The sequence below is a fragment of the Papio anubis genome, chromosome 3 (genome assembly GCF_008728515.1).
Source record: "Papio anubis isolate 15944 chromosome 3, Panubis1.0, whole genome shotgun sequence".
Taxonomy (NCBI): Eukaryota; Metazoa; Chordata; class Mammalia; order Primates; family Cercopithecidae; genus Papio; species Papio anubis.
In genome coordinates, this window is record NC_044978.1 from 146,532,343 (window position 1) to 146,546,061 (window position 13,719).

Here is a 13,719-nt window from a genome sequence, read left to right on the forward strand (position 1 = left end):
AATTACAGGCGTGAGCCACCGTGTCCGGCTGATTTCTAATGAAACGTCAGAATTATGCCCTGAATAGGAAATGCAGAGGTGGTACAATCCAATATAAAACAATCCCTCTGTTAGCCAGTCAAGCATATATATACAATCTAGAATTTATTTAATTGAACAAATATTTGTTGAGTAATTATAGGTGCCAGGCGCTCAGGATATATCAGTGAACAAAATAAACAAAGATCCTTGCCCTCACAGAGCTTTATTCTTTTTTTTTTTTTTTTTTTTGAGACGGAGTCTCGCTCTGTAGCCCAGGCTGGAGTGCAGTGGCCGGATCTCAGCTCACTGCAAGCTCCGCCTCCCGGGTTCACGCCATTCTCCGGCCTCAGCCTCCCGAGTAGCTGGGACTACAGGCGCCCGCCATCTCGCCCGGCTATTTTTTTTTTTTTTTTTATTTCTTAGTAGAGACGGGGTTTCACCATGTTAGCCAGGATGGTCTCGATCTCCTGACCTCGTGATCCGCCCGTCTCGGCCTCCCAAAGTGCTGGGATTACAGGCTTGAGCCACCGCGCCCGGCCCAGAGCTTTATTCTTACAGAATGTACATAATAGTCCCTTGCTTCAAGTTAGTGTCAGAGCTCCCAACTCCAAGCCCCAAGGGAGTAAGAGTTTGGAAAGAGTTCCTCTATTCTTTTCATATCAGCTTTCCCGTTTATCCTTAATGGGCAGTGGTCCATTTAGGACACCTTCTTTTAGGTCCATTGAGCTGCCCTACATGGCCATGCCTCTTTTTGCCCACAAATATACACTCTCCCTTTGGGATCTTCTCTTTCTTTTCTCCTCCCTCCATGACAGAGACTTGCACCCTTTCCCTAGGATCCTATCTCTTCTCTACGTTTGGCACAGGCTTGAGCCATTCAGCTCTGCTCTACTTTAGATGGGATCAGGAGTGTATCAATCCTATCCATGGTGTATATACAATCAGACTGTTCACATTGAAAATACTGCCCTTCTTCAATAATATTCAAAAAGAATCTCTGTCTGTCTCTCTCCCTGCATTTAGTCACATTGCCAAATATCCCTTCTGTTCCCCATGGCATTTGCTAAATACCCCAGAAAGGAAATGGCACACAAGGAGGAATAAAAGTCTGTCTTGCGACACCAACTGTGACAGACTCAGGGATGCAGATCATGGTCCAGCCAAGGAGTTTCTTATGAGTAATAGTTTTCTTTCTTCTTCTTCTTCTTTTTTTTTTTTTTGGTTGTTGTTTGAGATGGAGTCTCGCTGTGACACTCAGGCTGGAGTGCAGTGGTGCAATCTGGGCTCACTGCAACCTCTGCCTCTCAGGTTCAAGCGATTCTGGTGCCTCAGCCTCCCAAGTAGCTGGGATTATAGGCGTGTACCACCACGCCCAGCCAATTTTTCTATTTTTAGTAGAGAAAGGGTTTCACCATGTTGGCCAGGCTGGTCTCCAACTCCTTACCTCAAGTGATTCGTCTGCCTTGGCCTCCCAAAGTGCTGAGATTAGAGGGCTGAGCCACTGCATCCAGCTGTATTATTAATTTTGAATCTATAAATATATATTAAGGATTACTTGTTAAAATGTGAATAGTGGGCCGGGGTCGGTGGCTCAGACCTATAATCCCAGCACTTTGGGAGGCCAAGGCGGGTGACTCTTTTGAAGTCAGGAGTTTGAGACCAGCCTGGCCAACATGGTGAAACCCCATCTCTACTAAAAATACAAAATAGCCAGGCTTGGTGGTTTGCACCTGTAATCCCAGCTACTTAGGAGGATGAGGCAGGAGAATCGCTTGAACCTGGAAGGCCAAGATCTCGCCATTGCACTCCGGCTTAGACAACAACAGCGAAATTCCATCTCAAAAAAAAAAAAAAAGAATTTAAAAAGTCAAACTGAAAATTTCATTTAAATAATTAAATGTGATGCTGAGAGAGATTTTATTTTTAACAGATTGGTGGGTACATTGTGAATGTTGGGTGTGTGTAATATAAAGAACACCAAGTTGGTGCTACTTTAACAGAAATAAAACTTTGGTGGAGATCTTTCGGAGGATATAGCTTGTGCATGATTCTTCCTTTCTCTGAAAATTGCTACTGGTTTCCCAATTCATTAATGGTGGTTCACTTCATGTTTTAGACATGACCCTGCACACTTGTCCCCAGTTGATTAAACAAGGCATGTGCATCTGGAGAAGCAAACCATAAATAATCAAAAAAAAAAATAAGTAAATTATTTTGTATTCTAGATGGTAAGTTCTATGGGAAAAAGAAAAAAGAATTCCATTTATTATCCTTGGCATTTCGTATTTGGACTGAGAGATTCTAGTTTAGTCTGGGCTAGTCTAAGATGTAGGAGATGTAAACTCAGAAGATGAGAGGTGGCTGGGTGTGGAGGCTCACACATGTAATCCCAGCATTTTGGGAGGCAGAGGTGGGCAGATCAATTGAGTCCAGGAGTTGGCCTGGCCAACATGGCGAAACACTGTCTCTACTAAAAATACAAACAAGGCTGGGCACAGTGGCTCATGCCTGTAATCCCAGCATTTTGGGAGGCTGAGGCAGACGGATCACAAGGTCAGGAGTTCGAGACCAGCCTGGCCAACATAGTGAAACTCTGTCACTATTAAAAATACAAAAAATTAGCAGGAGCTTGGTGGCTGGCAACTGTAATCCCAGCTACTCAGGAGCCTGAGGCAGGAGAATTGCTTGAACCTGGGAGGCAGAGGTTGCAGTGAGCCGAGATCGCACCTTTGCACTCTAACCCAGGCAACAGTGAGAGACTCCGTCTCAAAACAAACAAACAATGAGAGGTGATTCTTTACTGCATGTCATGCGGACTGAAAAGCAAAGAAGGAGCTCTTTTTTAAAAGCAAAGTATGAAGGGCCAAGTGCAGTGGCTCACACCTGTACTCCCAACATTTTGGAAGGTCAAGGCAGGTGGGTCACCTGAGTTCAGGAGTTCGAGACCAGCCTGACTAGCATGGTGAAACCCCATCTCTACTAAAAATACAAAAATTAGCCTGGCATAGTGGTGCATGCCTATAATCCCAGCTACTTGGGAGGCTGAGGCAGGAGAATCACTTGAACCCAGGAGACAGACATTGCAGTGAGTGGAGATCACACCATTGCACTCCAGCCTGGGCAACAAGAGCGAAACTCTGGCTCGGAAAAAAAAAAAAAGGAATGAAGGAGATGTTGAGAGGAAAATTAGGAGTAGAATGTATTCCTGATATCATCTTTCAGTTCTTACCTGACTCTTTTCTTGAAGTCTAGCTGTAATTTTACTTGGGTTCCATGAAGCACCCCTGTTATCATTATCATATATATGATGATGATTTTATATATATACACATTTTTTTCCTTGCTTAAGCTAGCTTAAGTTCATTTCCTTTGCTTCCGGAAACCAAAGAGAACTAACAGCAATAGTGGCAATAATATGGACAACATTAACAATAGTAGGCTGTGCATGGTGGCTCACGCCTGTAATCCTAGCACTTTGGCAGGCCAAGGTAGGCAGATAACGAGGTCAGGAGTTCGAGACCAGCCTGGCCAACATAGTAAAACCCTATCTCTACTAAAAATACAAAAAATTAGTTGGGTGTGGTGGCAGGTAACTATAATCCCAGCTACTCGGGAGGCTGAGGCAGGAGAATCACTTGAACCTGGGAGGCGGAGGCGGAGGTTGCAGTGAGCCGAGATCGCACCGTTACTCTCCAGCCCAGGCAACAGTGTGAGACTCTGTCTCAAAAAAAAAAGAAAAGAAAAGAAAATAGTAGACAACAGCTATTAAGCACATATTATGCTCCAGGCACTGTGCTAAGCACTTCAGGTACTTTATCTCATTGAGATTATAGGGGTGAGCCACAGTGCCCAGCCTATCCTGTGCTTCCTAAGGACTGAAAAAAGAACTGATATATTCTAGAAATATTTCCAAAAGAGTGGAAAGAAAAGGAGTTTTCTAGTTAAGATTCAATTTATCAAATAATTCAATTAACAAGAAACTTCCTGTATCCTGAAAATTATGATATATCTCAGTTATGATTAGAAGGTGAAATTAGTCCTTAAATTTCCTGCAGACTCTGCTTAATTTTCTTTAGTCTTTAGACAAGCCTCTGCATAACTGAACCCTGTAGAGTTTTCCCAAAACAGTATTTATCTAGGTAGTCCACATTCCAAGAACTGAGCAGTTTCTATAATTACTTGGAAAACTTTATAAGGCAAAAGTTGCGCAAATCCTTGGCACATCTCTCAGACAAGTCAAATAGTGTTGGCTACCAGTTCTAATTTGGTTACATTTCCAGTTAAACTAGAAATTTGAAGTTCAAGTACTTAACAATCTGCTGGTTATTATATAACGACTTTTTTTTTTTTTTTTTTTTTGAGACAGAGTCTCACTCTGTCCCCCAGGCTAGAGTGCAGTGGCATGATCTTGGCTCACTGCAACCTCTGCCTCCCAGGTTCAAGCAATTCTTCTGCCTCAGCCTCCCAAGTAGCTGAGAATACAGGCGTGAGCCACTGTGCCCAGCCTATAATGACATTTGATTGGTTATAAATAATAGAAAATGTTTTTCTTGGCTGGACTCTGTGGCTCACACCTGTAATGCCAGCACTTTGGGAAGCTGAGACAGGAGGATTGCTGGAGCTCAGGAAGGAGATCAAGGCTGCAGTAAACTGTGATTGCGCCACTGCACTCCAGCTTGGGCAGAGTGAGACTCTTCCTCAAAAAAAGAAAAACAGGCGGGGAGAGAGCAATGGTTCACGTCTGTAATCCCAGCACTTTGGGAGGACAAGGCAGGCGGATCACCTGAGCTCAGGAGTTTGAGACCAGCCTGGGCTACCTAGTGAGACCCTGTGTCTACAAAAAATACAAAAATAAGCCAGGTATCCTAGTGAGTGCCTGTAGTCCCAGCTACTACTTCAAAGGCTGATGTGGGAGGATTGCTTGAGTCCTGGAGGTCCAAGCTGCAGTGAACCGAGATAATGCCACTGCATTCCAACCTGGGTGTCCACCGTCTCAAAATAACAAAATAAAACAAAACAAAATAAAGTAACTTCCTTGACTTTTGTCCTTCCAATTTTGCAGAACCTCAGTTATTCATTGTATTCTTCCATTCTTTTTTTTTTTTTAAGCAGAGTCTCGCTCTGTCGCCAGGCTGGAGTGCAGTGGCGCAATCTTAGCTCACTACAACCTCTGCCTGCTGGGTTCAAGCAATTCTCCTGCCTCAGCCTCACGAGTAGCTGGGACTGAAGGCGCGCACCACCACACCCAGCTAATTTTTGTATTTTTAGTAGAGGCAGGGTTTCACCATGTTGGCCAGGATGGTCTCAATCTCTTGACCTCCTGATCCGCTCGCCTAAGCCTCTCAAAATGCTGGGGTTACAGGAATGAGCCACTGTGCCCGGCCTTTTTTTTTTTTTTTTTTTTTGAGACGGAGTCTGGCCCTGTCATCCAGACTGGAGTGCAGTGACGCCATCTCAGCTCACTGTAACGTCCGCCTCGAGGGTTCAAGCAATTCTCCTAACTCAGCCTCCCGAGTAGCTGGGACTACAGGCACACACCACCACACCTGGCTGATTTTTGTATTTTTAGTAGAGATGGGGTTTCATCACGTTGGTCAGCCTGGTCTTGAACTCCTGACCTCAGGTAATCCACCTGCCTCGGCTTCCCAAAGTGCTGGGATTACAGGCATGAGAGGCTGGGCCCAGCCTATACTTCCATTCTTCTCCTTTTTCCCCCCCCCGGAGACGTAGTTTTGCTCTGTCACCCAGGCTGGAGTGCAGTGGTGTGATCTTGGCTCACTGCAAACTCTGCCTCCTGGGTTCAAGCAATTCTCCTGCCTCAGCCTCCCGAGTAGCTGTAATTACAGGCACCCACCACCACATCCGGCTAATTTTTTGTATTTTTAGTAGAGACGGGGTTGCATCATGTTGGCCAGGCTGGTCTCAAACTCCTGACCTCGTGATCCGCCCGCCTGAGCCTCCCAAAGTGCTGGGATTACAGGCGTGAGCCACCACGTGCAGCCTATACTTCCATTCTTAAACTGCTTTTAAAATTTTAGTTTGAACTTTTGCACAACTGAAAAATGACAAATCAATACTTGAAGCAAGGGTTTGGTAAAGCTGTCTGCCATACAACAGCTCCATTTTTGCAGTTTTTCCACATTAGTTGTATAATTATTTAAATATTTGCTTGCATATTGTTCTATTGCATAAGAATGTTTGTAAATGGGCCTGGCACGGTGGCTCATGCCTGTGGATCACCTGAAGTCAGGAGTTCAAGATCAGCCTGACTAACATGGTGAAACTGTCTCTACTAAAAATACAAACATTAGGGGGCTGGGCGTGGTGGCTCACACCTGTAATCCCAGCACTTTGGGAGGCTGAGGTGGGTGGATCATGAGGTCAGGAGTTTGAGACCAGTCTGACCAACATGGTGAAACCCCATCTCTACTAAAAATGCAAAAATTACCTGGGCATGGTGGCATGCTTTTGTAATCCCAGCTACTCAGGAGGCTGAGGCAGCAGAGCTGCTTGAACCTAGGAGGCGGAGGTTGCGGTGAGCCAAGATGGCCCCACTGCACTCCAGCCTGGGTGACAGAGTGAGAATCCGTCTGAAGAAAAAAAACAAATTAGCCAGGCGTGGTGGGAGGCTCCTGTAATCCCAGCTACTTGGGAGGCTGAGGCAGAAGAATCGCTTGAACCTGGAAGGCAGAGGTTGCAGTGAGCCAAGATCGCGTCATTGCACTCCAGACTGGGCAACAAGAGCGAAACTCTGCCTCAAAAGAAAAAGAAAAGAAAGAAAATGAGAAAATATACATGGACATAAAGCTGGGAACACTAGCCACTAGGGACTCCAAAAGGAGAGAGGGAGAGGGGAAAGGGCTGAAAAACTTCCTACTGAGTACTATGTTCACTGTCTGGGTGATGTGATCAATAGAAGCCCAAACCTTAGCATTACACAATTTATTCTTTTTTTTTTTTTTTTTTTTTTTTTGAGATGGAGTCTCACTCTGTCACCCAGGCTGGAGTGCGGGGGCGCCATCTCGGGTCACTGCAAGCTCCGCCTCCCAGGTTCACGCCATTCTCCTGCCTCAGCCTCCCGAGTAGCTGGGACTACAGGCGCCCACCACCATGCCTGGCCAATTTTTTTTGTATTTTTAGTAGAGATGGGGTTTCACCATGTTAGCCAGGGTGGTCTTGATCTCCTGACCTTGTGATCCACCCGTCTTGGCCTCCCAAAGCGCTGGGATTACAGGTGTGAGCCACCGTGCCCAGCCACAATTTAGTCTTATAATAAACCTGTACATGTACCCCTGAATCCGAAATTTAAAAAAGAGCAAATAAAGAAATTGATTTATGCTTACAGAGTTAACACAACTGAAAAAAATGTAGAAATCAGGTAAGCTGTTGTTTACAGCTATATAGATGTTTCACAGTTCTTTAAAAGCAAATGTTTAGGTCAACATGAGAATGATGACATTTTTCTCTCAGAGGGGAAATGTTTTTGCTTTCTTATGGCTACTAACTACTCCACTTTAAGACAGGTTTTTTTTCTTCTTCCTTTTTTTTTCTTTTTTTTTTTTTGAAACAAAGAGTCTCGTTCTGTCACCCAGGCTGGAGTGCAATGGCGTGATCTCAGCTCACTGCAACCTCTGCCTCCTGGGTTCAAGCAATTCTCCTGCTTCAGCCTCCTGAGTAGCTGGTATTACAGGCACCTGCCACCTCGCCTGTATAATTTTTGCAGTTTTAGTACAGATGGTGTTTTACCATGTTGGCCAGGCTGGTCTCAAACTCCTCACCTCATGATCCGACCACTTCGGCCTCCCAAAGTACTGGGATTACAGGGGTGAGCCATTGTACCCAGCCAAGACAATTTTTGCATATGGCTGGTGTATTGGTTTCATAGGACTGTTGTATTGAAGTGCCACAAATATGGTGGCTTAAAACAACAGAAACTTACACTTTTACAGTTTCAGAGTCTAGAAGTCCGAAATCTAGGTGTGAACAAGGCTATGTTCGCTTTGAAGGCTTGAGGAAAGAATCCTTCCCTGTCTCTTTCTCTGTTTCTGGTGCTTGCTGGTGATCCTTGTCATTCCTTGGCTTGCAGTCATCACTCCATTCATTGCCTCCATCCCCACACGGGACTTCATCCCTGTGTGTCTTCATATCTTCTTATTAAGACACTGGTCAGTGGATTTAGGGCCTACCCTAATACAGTATGAGTTTGTTTTAAATAATTACATCTGCAAAGATGCTGCTTCCAAATAAGACCATATTAGGAGGTTCCAGGTGGACATGAATTGTGTGTGTGTGTGTGTGTGATGGGGCACTATTCAACCCACTACAGATGGGTTCATGAATCTTGGTTAAGATTTCATAAAGTCCAATTGTTCATTCTAAGTTAGGTCATATTTGGTGGTTAACATCAGAAATGTACTCAAATTAGCTCAGATAAAAGATATTTTACATGAAGAAAACAATTTTTTTGTGTGACAGTCTTGCTCTGTTGCCCAGGCTGGAGTGCAATGGTGCGATCTCGGCTCACTGCAAGCTCCACCTCCTGGGTTCATGCCAGTTTCCCATCTCAGCCTCCTGAGACTGGGACTACAGCTACAGCGTGCCCACCACCACGCCCGGATAATTTTTTGTATTTTTCAGTAGAGACGGGGTTTCACCATGTTAGCCAGGATGGTCTGGATCTCCTGACCTCGTGATCCACCTGCCTCGGCCTCCCAAAGTGCTGGGATTGCAGGCGTGAGCCACCGCACCTGGGCATGATTATCTTCTCTAATACATTTGATAAATGAATCTATTCTGCCCGTAACTGTAGTAAAGAAGTACATGTCATAAGTTTACTTTCTTATTCTATTTTTATTTTTTTGAGACAGGGTCTTACTCTGTCACCCAGGCTGGAGTTCAGTGGTGTAATCACAGCTCACTGAAGCCTCGATCACCTGGGCTCAAGTGATCTTCCCACTTCAGCCTCTTGAGTAGCTGGAAATACAGGTACATGCCATGATGCCTGGCTAATTTTTTTTTGTCCTTTTTTAGACTGAGTCTTGCCCTGTTGCCCGGGCTGGAGTGCAATGGCACGTCTTGGCTCACTGCAACCTCCACCTCCCAAGTTCAAGTAGTTCTCTTGAATCACACTGGGCTAATTTTTGTATTTTTAGTAGAGAAGGGGGTTTCACCGTGTTGGCCAGGCTTGTCTCGAACTCCTGACTTCAGGTGATCTGCCTGCCACGGCCTCCCAAAGCGCTGGGATTACAGGTGTGAGCCACTGCACCTCGCCCTATTTATTTATTTATTTTTGAGGAGGAGTCTCACCCTATCGCTCAGGCTGGAGTGCAATGATGCGATCTCGGCCCACTGCAACCTCCACTTCCCAGGTTCAAGCAATTCTCCCGCCTCAGCCTCCCAAGTAGCTGGGATTACAGGTGCATACCACCACACCTGGCTAATTTTTGTATTTTAAGTAGAGACAGGGTTTCACCATGTTGGCCAGGCTGGTCTCAAACTCCTGACCTGAGGTGATTCACCTGCCTTGGCCTCCCAAAGTGTTGGGCGTACAGGCGTGAGCCACCATGCTCAGGTCTTTTTTCTTTTTCTTTTTCTTTTTTTTTTTTTTTTTAGACAGAGTCTTTCTCTGTCGCCCAGGCTGGAGTGCAGTGATGCAGTCTCAGTTCACTGCAACCCCTGCTTCCCAGTCATACAATTCTGATGCCTCAGCCTCCCAGGTAGCTGGGACTACAGGTGTGCACCACCCCACGAGGCTAATTTTTGCATATATATATATATATATATTTTTTTTTTTTTTAGTAGAGATGAGATTTTGCCAAGTTGGTCAGGAGCTCTAGAATTTATATATAAAAGGAGTTGTAGTGAAATTGGGGGTCGGAGTTTGTCCTCAAATTGCACTGGACGCAATTTTGTACATTGATTATATAATTGAATGTGTGTGTGAGGGGGACACTGATTGAAATTATGTGGGGGGTAGAATAAAGACTCACAAAGCCACCCCTTTGTGCAATTATTAACCACAGAAAACTCTTTTTTTTGTTTTTAATTGAGACCATGTCTTGTTCTGTGGTCCAGGCTGGAGTTGGGAGTACAGTGGCATGGTCTTGGCTCACTACAACCTGCGCCTCCCAGGCTTAAGGGATTCTCCCACCTCAGTCTCCCAAGTAGCTGGGACTATGGATGTGTGCCTGTAGGCTAATTTTTGTATTTTTTTGGTATAGACAGGGTTTTGTCATGTTGGCCGGGCTGTTCTTGAACTCCTGGGCTCAAGGCATCCTCCTGCCCTGGCCCCTCCAATGTGCTGGGATTAAAACTTTTTCCTCCAAAACAAATTGGATTAAATCACTTCTAAGCCTTGTGTGTTTTTTTGTGGTTTTGTTTGTTGGTTGGTTGGTTGGTTGGTTGGTTGGTTGGTTGGTTGGTTGTTTTTGAGACAGAGTCTCACTCTGTTACCAAGCTGGAGTGCAGTGGTGCGACCTCAGCTCACTGCAATCTCCGCCTCCCAGGTTCAAGCGATTCTCCTGCCTCAGCCTCCTGAGTGGCTGGGACTACAGGCACACGCCACCAGGCCCTGCTAATTTTAGTATTTTTAGTAGAGATGGGGGTTTCACCATGTTGGCCAGGATAGTCTCAAACTCCTGACCTAGTGATCTGCCTGCCTCTGCTTCCTAAACTGCTGGGATTACAGGGGTGAGCCACCGTGGCCCGGCTGTTATTTTTTTGTGTTTTACCCTGTGGTTACGTTTATTAGCTATTCTCTCCACAACAACTATTCGTTGCAACTCATTCTTCAAAGCCTAGCCTCAAATGTCTCTTTTGTGAAGCTCCCTAGCATCGCTTTTCCAGGCTCCCAGACAATGTGGTTCACATCTCCAATATAAAACATATCACAGTGGCCAGGCGCGGTGGCTCACGCCTGTAATCCCAGCACTTTGGGAGGTTGAAGCAGGCAGATCACTTGAGGTCAGGAGTTTGAGACTAGCCTGGCCAAAATAATGAAATCCAGTCATCCCTATTAAAAATACAAAAATCAGCTGGTTTTGGTGGTGCATGCCTGTGATCCCAGCTACTCAGGAGGCTGAGGCAGGAGAATGGCTTGAACCTGCAAGGTGGAAGTTTCAGTGAGCCAAGATTGCACCACTGTACTCCAGTCTGGGCAACAGAGTGAGACTCCCTCTCAAACAGAAAACAAAATCAAAAACAAAACCAAAAACACAAAAACATATCACAGGCTTGTCTCAAATTGGGATTAGATGTATGTCTCCAGTTCCTCCAATAGACTGTGATCCTGTAAAGCATAGGGACTTTGTCATGGTTTTTTTTTTTTGAGATGGAGTCTCACTCTGTCACCCAGGCTGGAGTGCAGTGGTGTAATTTTGGCTCACCGCAACCTCCATCTCCTGGGTTCGAGTGATTCTCCTATCTCAGCCTCCTGAGTAGCTGGGATTACAGGCACGTGCCACCATGCCCAGCTAATTTTTGTATTTTTAGTAAAGATGAGGTTTTCACATGTTGGTCAGGTTGGTCTCGAGCTCCTGACCTCGGGATCCACCCGCCTCCGCCTCCCAAAGTGCTAGGATTACAGGTATAAGGCACCCAGCCCGGCCTTTTTTTTTTTTTGAGATGGAGTCTCACTCTGTCCCCGAGGCTGGAGTGCAGTGGTGTGATCTTGGCTTACTGCAACCTCTGCCTCCCGGGTTCAAGAAATTCTCCTGCCTCAGCCTCCCGAGTAGCTGGGATTACAGGCGCCCACCACCATGACCAGCTAATTTTTTGTATTTTTAGTAGAGACAGGATTTCACCATGTCGGGCAGGCTGGTCTTAAACTCCTGACCTTGTGATCCGTTCTCGGCCTCCCAAAGTGCTGGAATTACAGGTGTGAGCCAGCATGCCCAGCCGGATTTTGTTTTTAACATATTCTCTCAGTGCCTAGTTCAATGCCTTACCCAGTACAGGAGCTCAGTGACTGTTTAATTAACTTTTATGATAGCATGGATATCTTTTAGGCCCTAAATCTGATCTGATCCAAGCACAGTCCTCATTATCTTGATAGTGGTTCTAGTTACTCAGGCTGAAAACTTTTAAGAGTCATCTTTGATTTCTTTCTTTTCTTCTTCTTCTTTTTTTTTTTTTTTTAACGAAAGTTTATTCTTAAATGTACAACAGCTCCAAAACAACACTTAATTCCAGCTATCGGTGGCAAAAGATGTTATGGCAGGGAATACTGATGTTTAAATACTGATGAAATAAAGGGTCATCATTTCCTCAGGCACAAGGAACAGCTTACTTTTTGCCAGATTTCTTAATTCCACCTGTGGTCAGGGGCCCCTTCCCTGCCACCTTCGCTTTTAGCTCCTCGAGTTTCTTTTGCTCCTCTTTTTGTTTCTGCTTGAAAGCCTTCTCTTCCTTGTGCATCTCCTTGGCCTGCTTCTTGGGCTGTTTCAGGGGCTTCTTCTTGCCACCTTCGCGGCTGGACATGGCACCTGCTGTCATCCCTGATTTCTTGTCTCTTCTTCTTCTGCCCCTTTTCACCACCTCTACTGCCATTACCTCTATTAGCTATCATTCTAAGAAATGGTTCTTGTTACCATTTTTCCTTGGGATTTTTATAGTTGTCTTACACCTACCGGACTACCCTTCTTCCACATTTGCATATCTACTGCTATTTTCAACCCAGCAGCTATAATGATTTTTTTTTTATTTTATGAAAAAAAATTATGTAGAGCTTAGCATATGCGAGTTACTATTCTAGGCACTTTGCAAACATTAACTTATGGCCAGGCGCAGTGGCTCACACCTGTAATCGTAGCACTTTGGGAGGCCAAGGTGGGCAGATCACCTGACGTCAGGAGTTCGAGAGCAGCCTGGCCAACCTGGTGAAATCCCATCTCCACTAAAAATACAAAAAATAGCTGGGCATAGTGGCGCGCGCCTGTAATCCCAGCTACTAGGGAAGCTGAGGCAAGAGAATCTCTTGAACCTGGGAGGCAGAGGTTGCAATGAGCCAAGATTACAGCACTGCACTCCAGCCTGGGCGACAGAAAAAAAAATAAATTAACATATTTATTCCTCATGATAATCATCTGAGGAAGATACTATTATTATCCTTGTTTTACAGATGAAGAAAATGAGGCACAGAAGGATTAAGTGGTTTGTCCAATGTTGCCTAACTCAGGACATACATCAGATCACCTCTTTGCTTAAAACAGTCCATGAGTTTCCCATCTCAGTCAGAGGATAGCCACAGTTCTACCAGAGGTCTAAAAGGCTATATGTGATCTGTACTCTCTCTCACTCCTGGGAGTCTCACTCTGTCGCCCAGGCTGGAGGGCAGTGGTGCTTTCTCAGCTCACTGCAACCTCCATCTCCCCGGTTCAAGCGAGTCTCCTGCCTCAGCCTCCCTAGTAGCTGGGATTACAGATATGTGCCAGCGTGCCTGGCTAATTTTTGTATTTTTACTAGAGACAGGGTTTCACCATGTTGGTCAGGCTGGTCTAGAACTCCTGACCTCAGGTGATCCACCCGCCTCGGCTTCCCAAAGTGCTGGGATTACAGTCCTGAGCCACTGCATCTGAGCCACTGAGTCTAATTTTTTTGAGTTTTTAATAGAGATGGGGTTTCACCATGTTGGCCAGGCTGGTCTGAAACTCATGACCTCAAATAGTCTGCCTGCCTCCCCCTCCCAAAGTGCTGGGATCA

At 45.3% G+C, this 13,719-nt stretch overlaps 1 protein-coding gene across 1 annotated transcript; it reads right to left on the reverse strand.

The window, feature by feature from the left end:
- Window positions 1–11,844: 11,844 nt before the first annotated feature.
- Window positions 11,845–12,883, reverse strand: LOC101007900 (translation machinery-associated protein 7). The gene has a single exon (XM_009206693.4). It carries the CDS (start codon window positions 12,565–12,567, stop codon window positions 12,304–12,306), a length of 264 nt encoding a protein of 87 aa, XP_009204957.1. The 5' UTR covers window positions 12,568–12,883; the 3' UTR covers window positions 11,845–12,303.
- Between the last annotated feature and the right edge of the window lie 836 nt (window positions 12,884–13,719).

Bases quoted from the DNA above. Each gene is read 5' to 3' on its own strand.
- LOC101007900 (XM_009206693.4), bottom strand. From the start codon at position 12,567: ATGGCAGTAGAGGTGGTGAAAAGGGGCAGAAGAAGAAGAGACAAGAAA.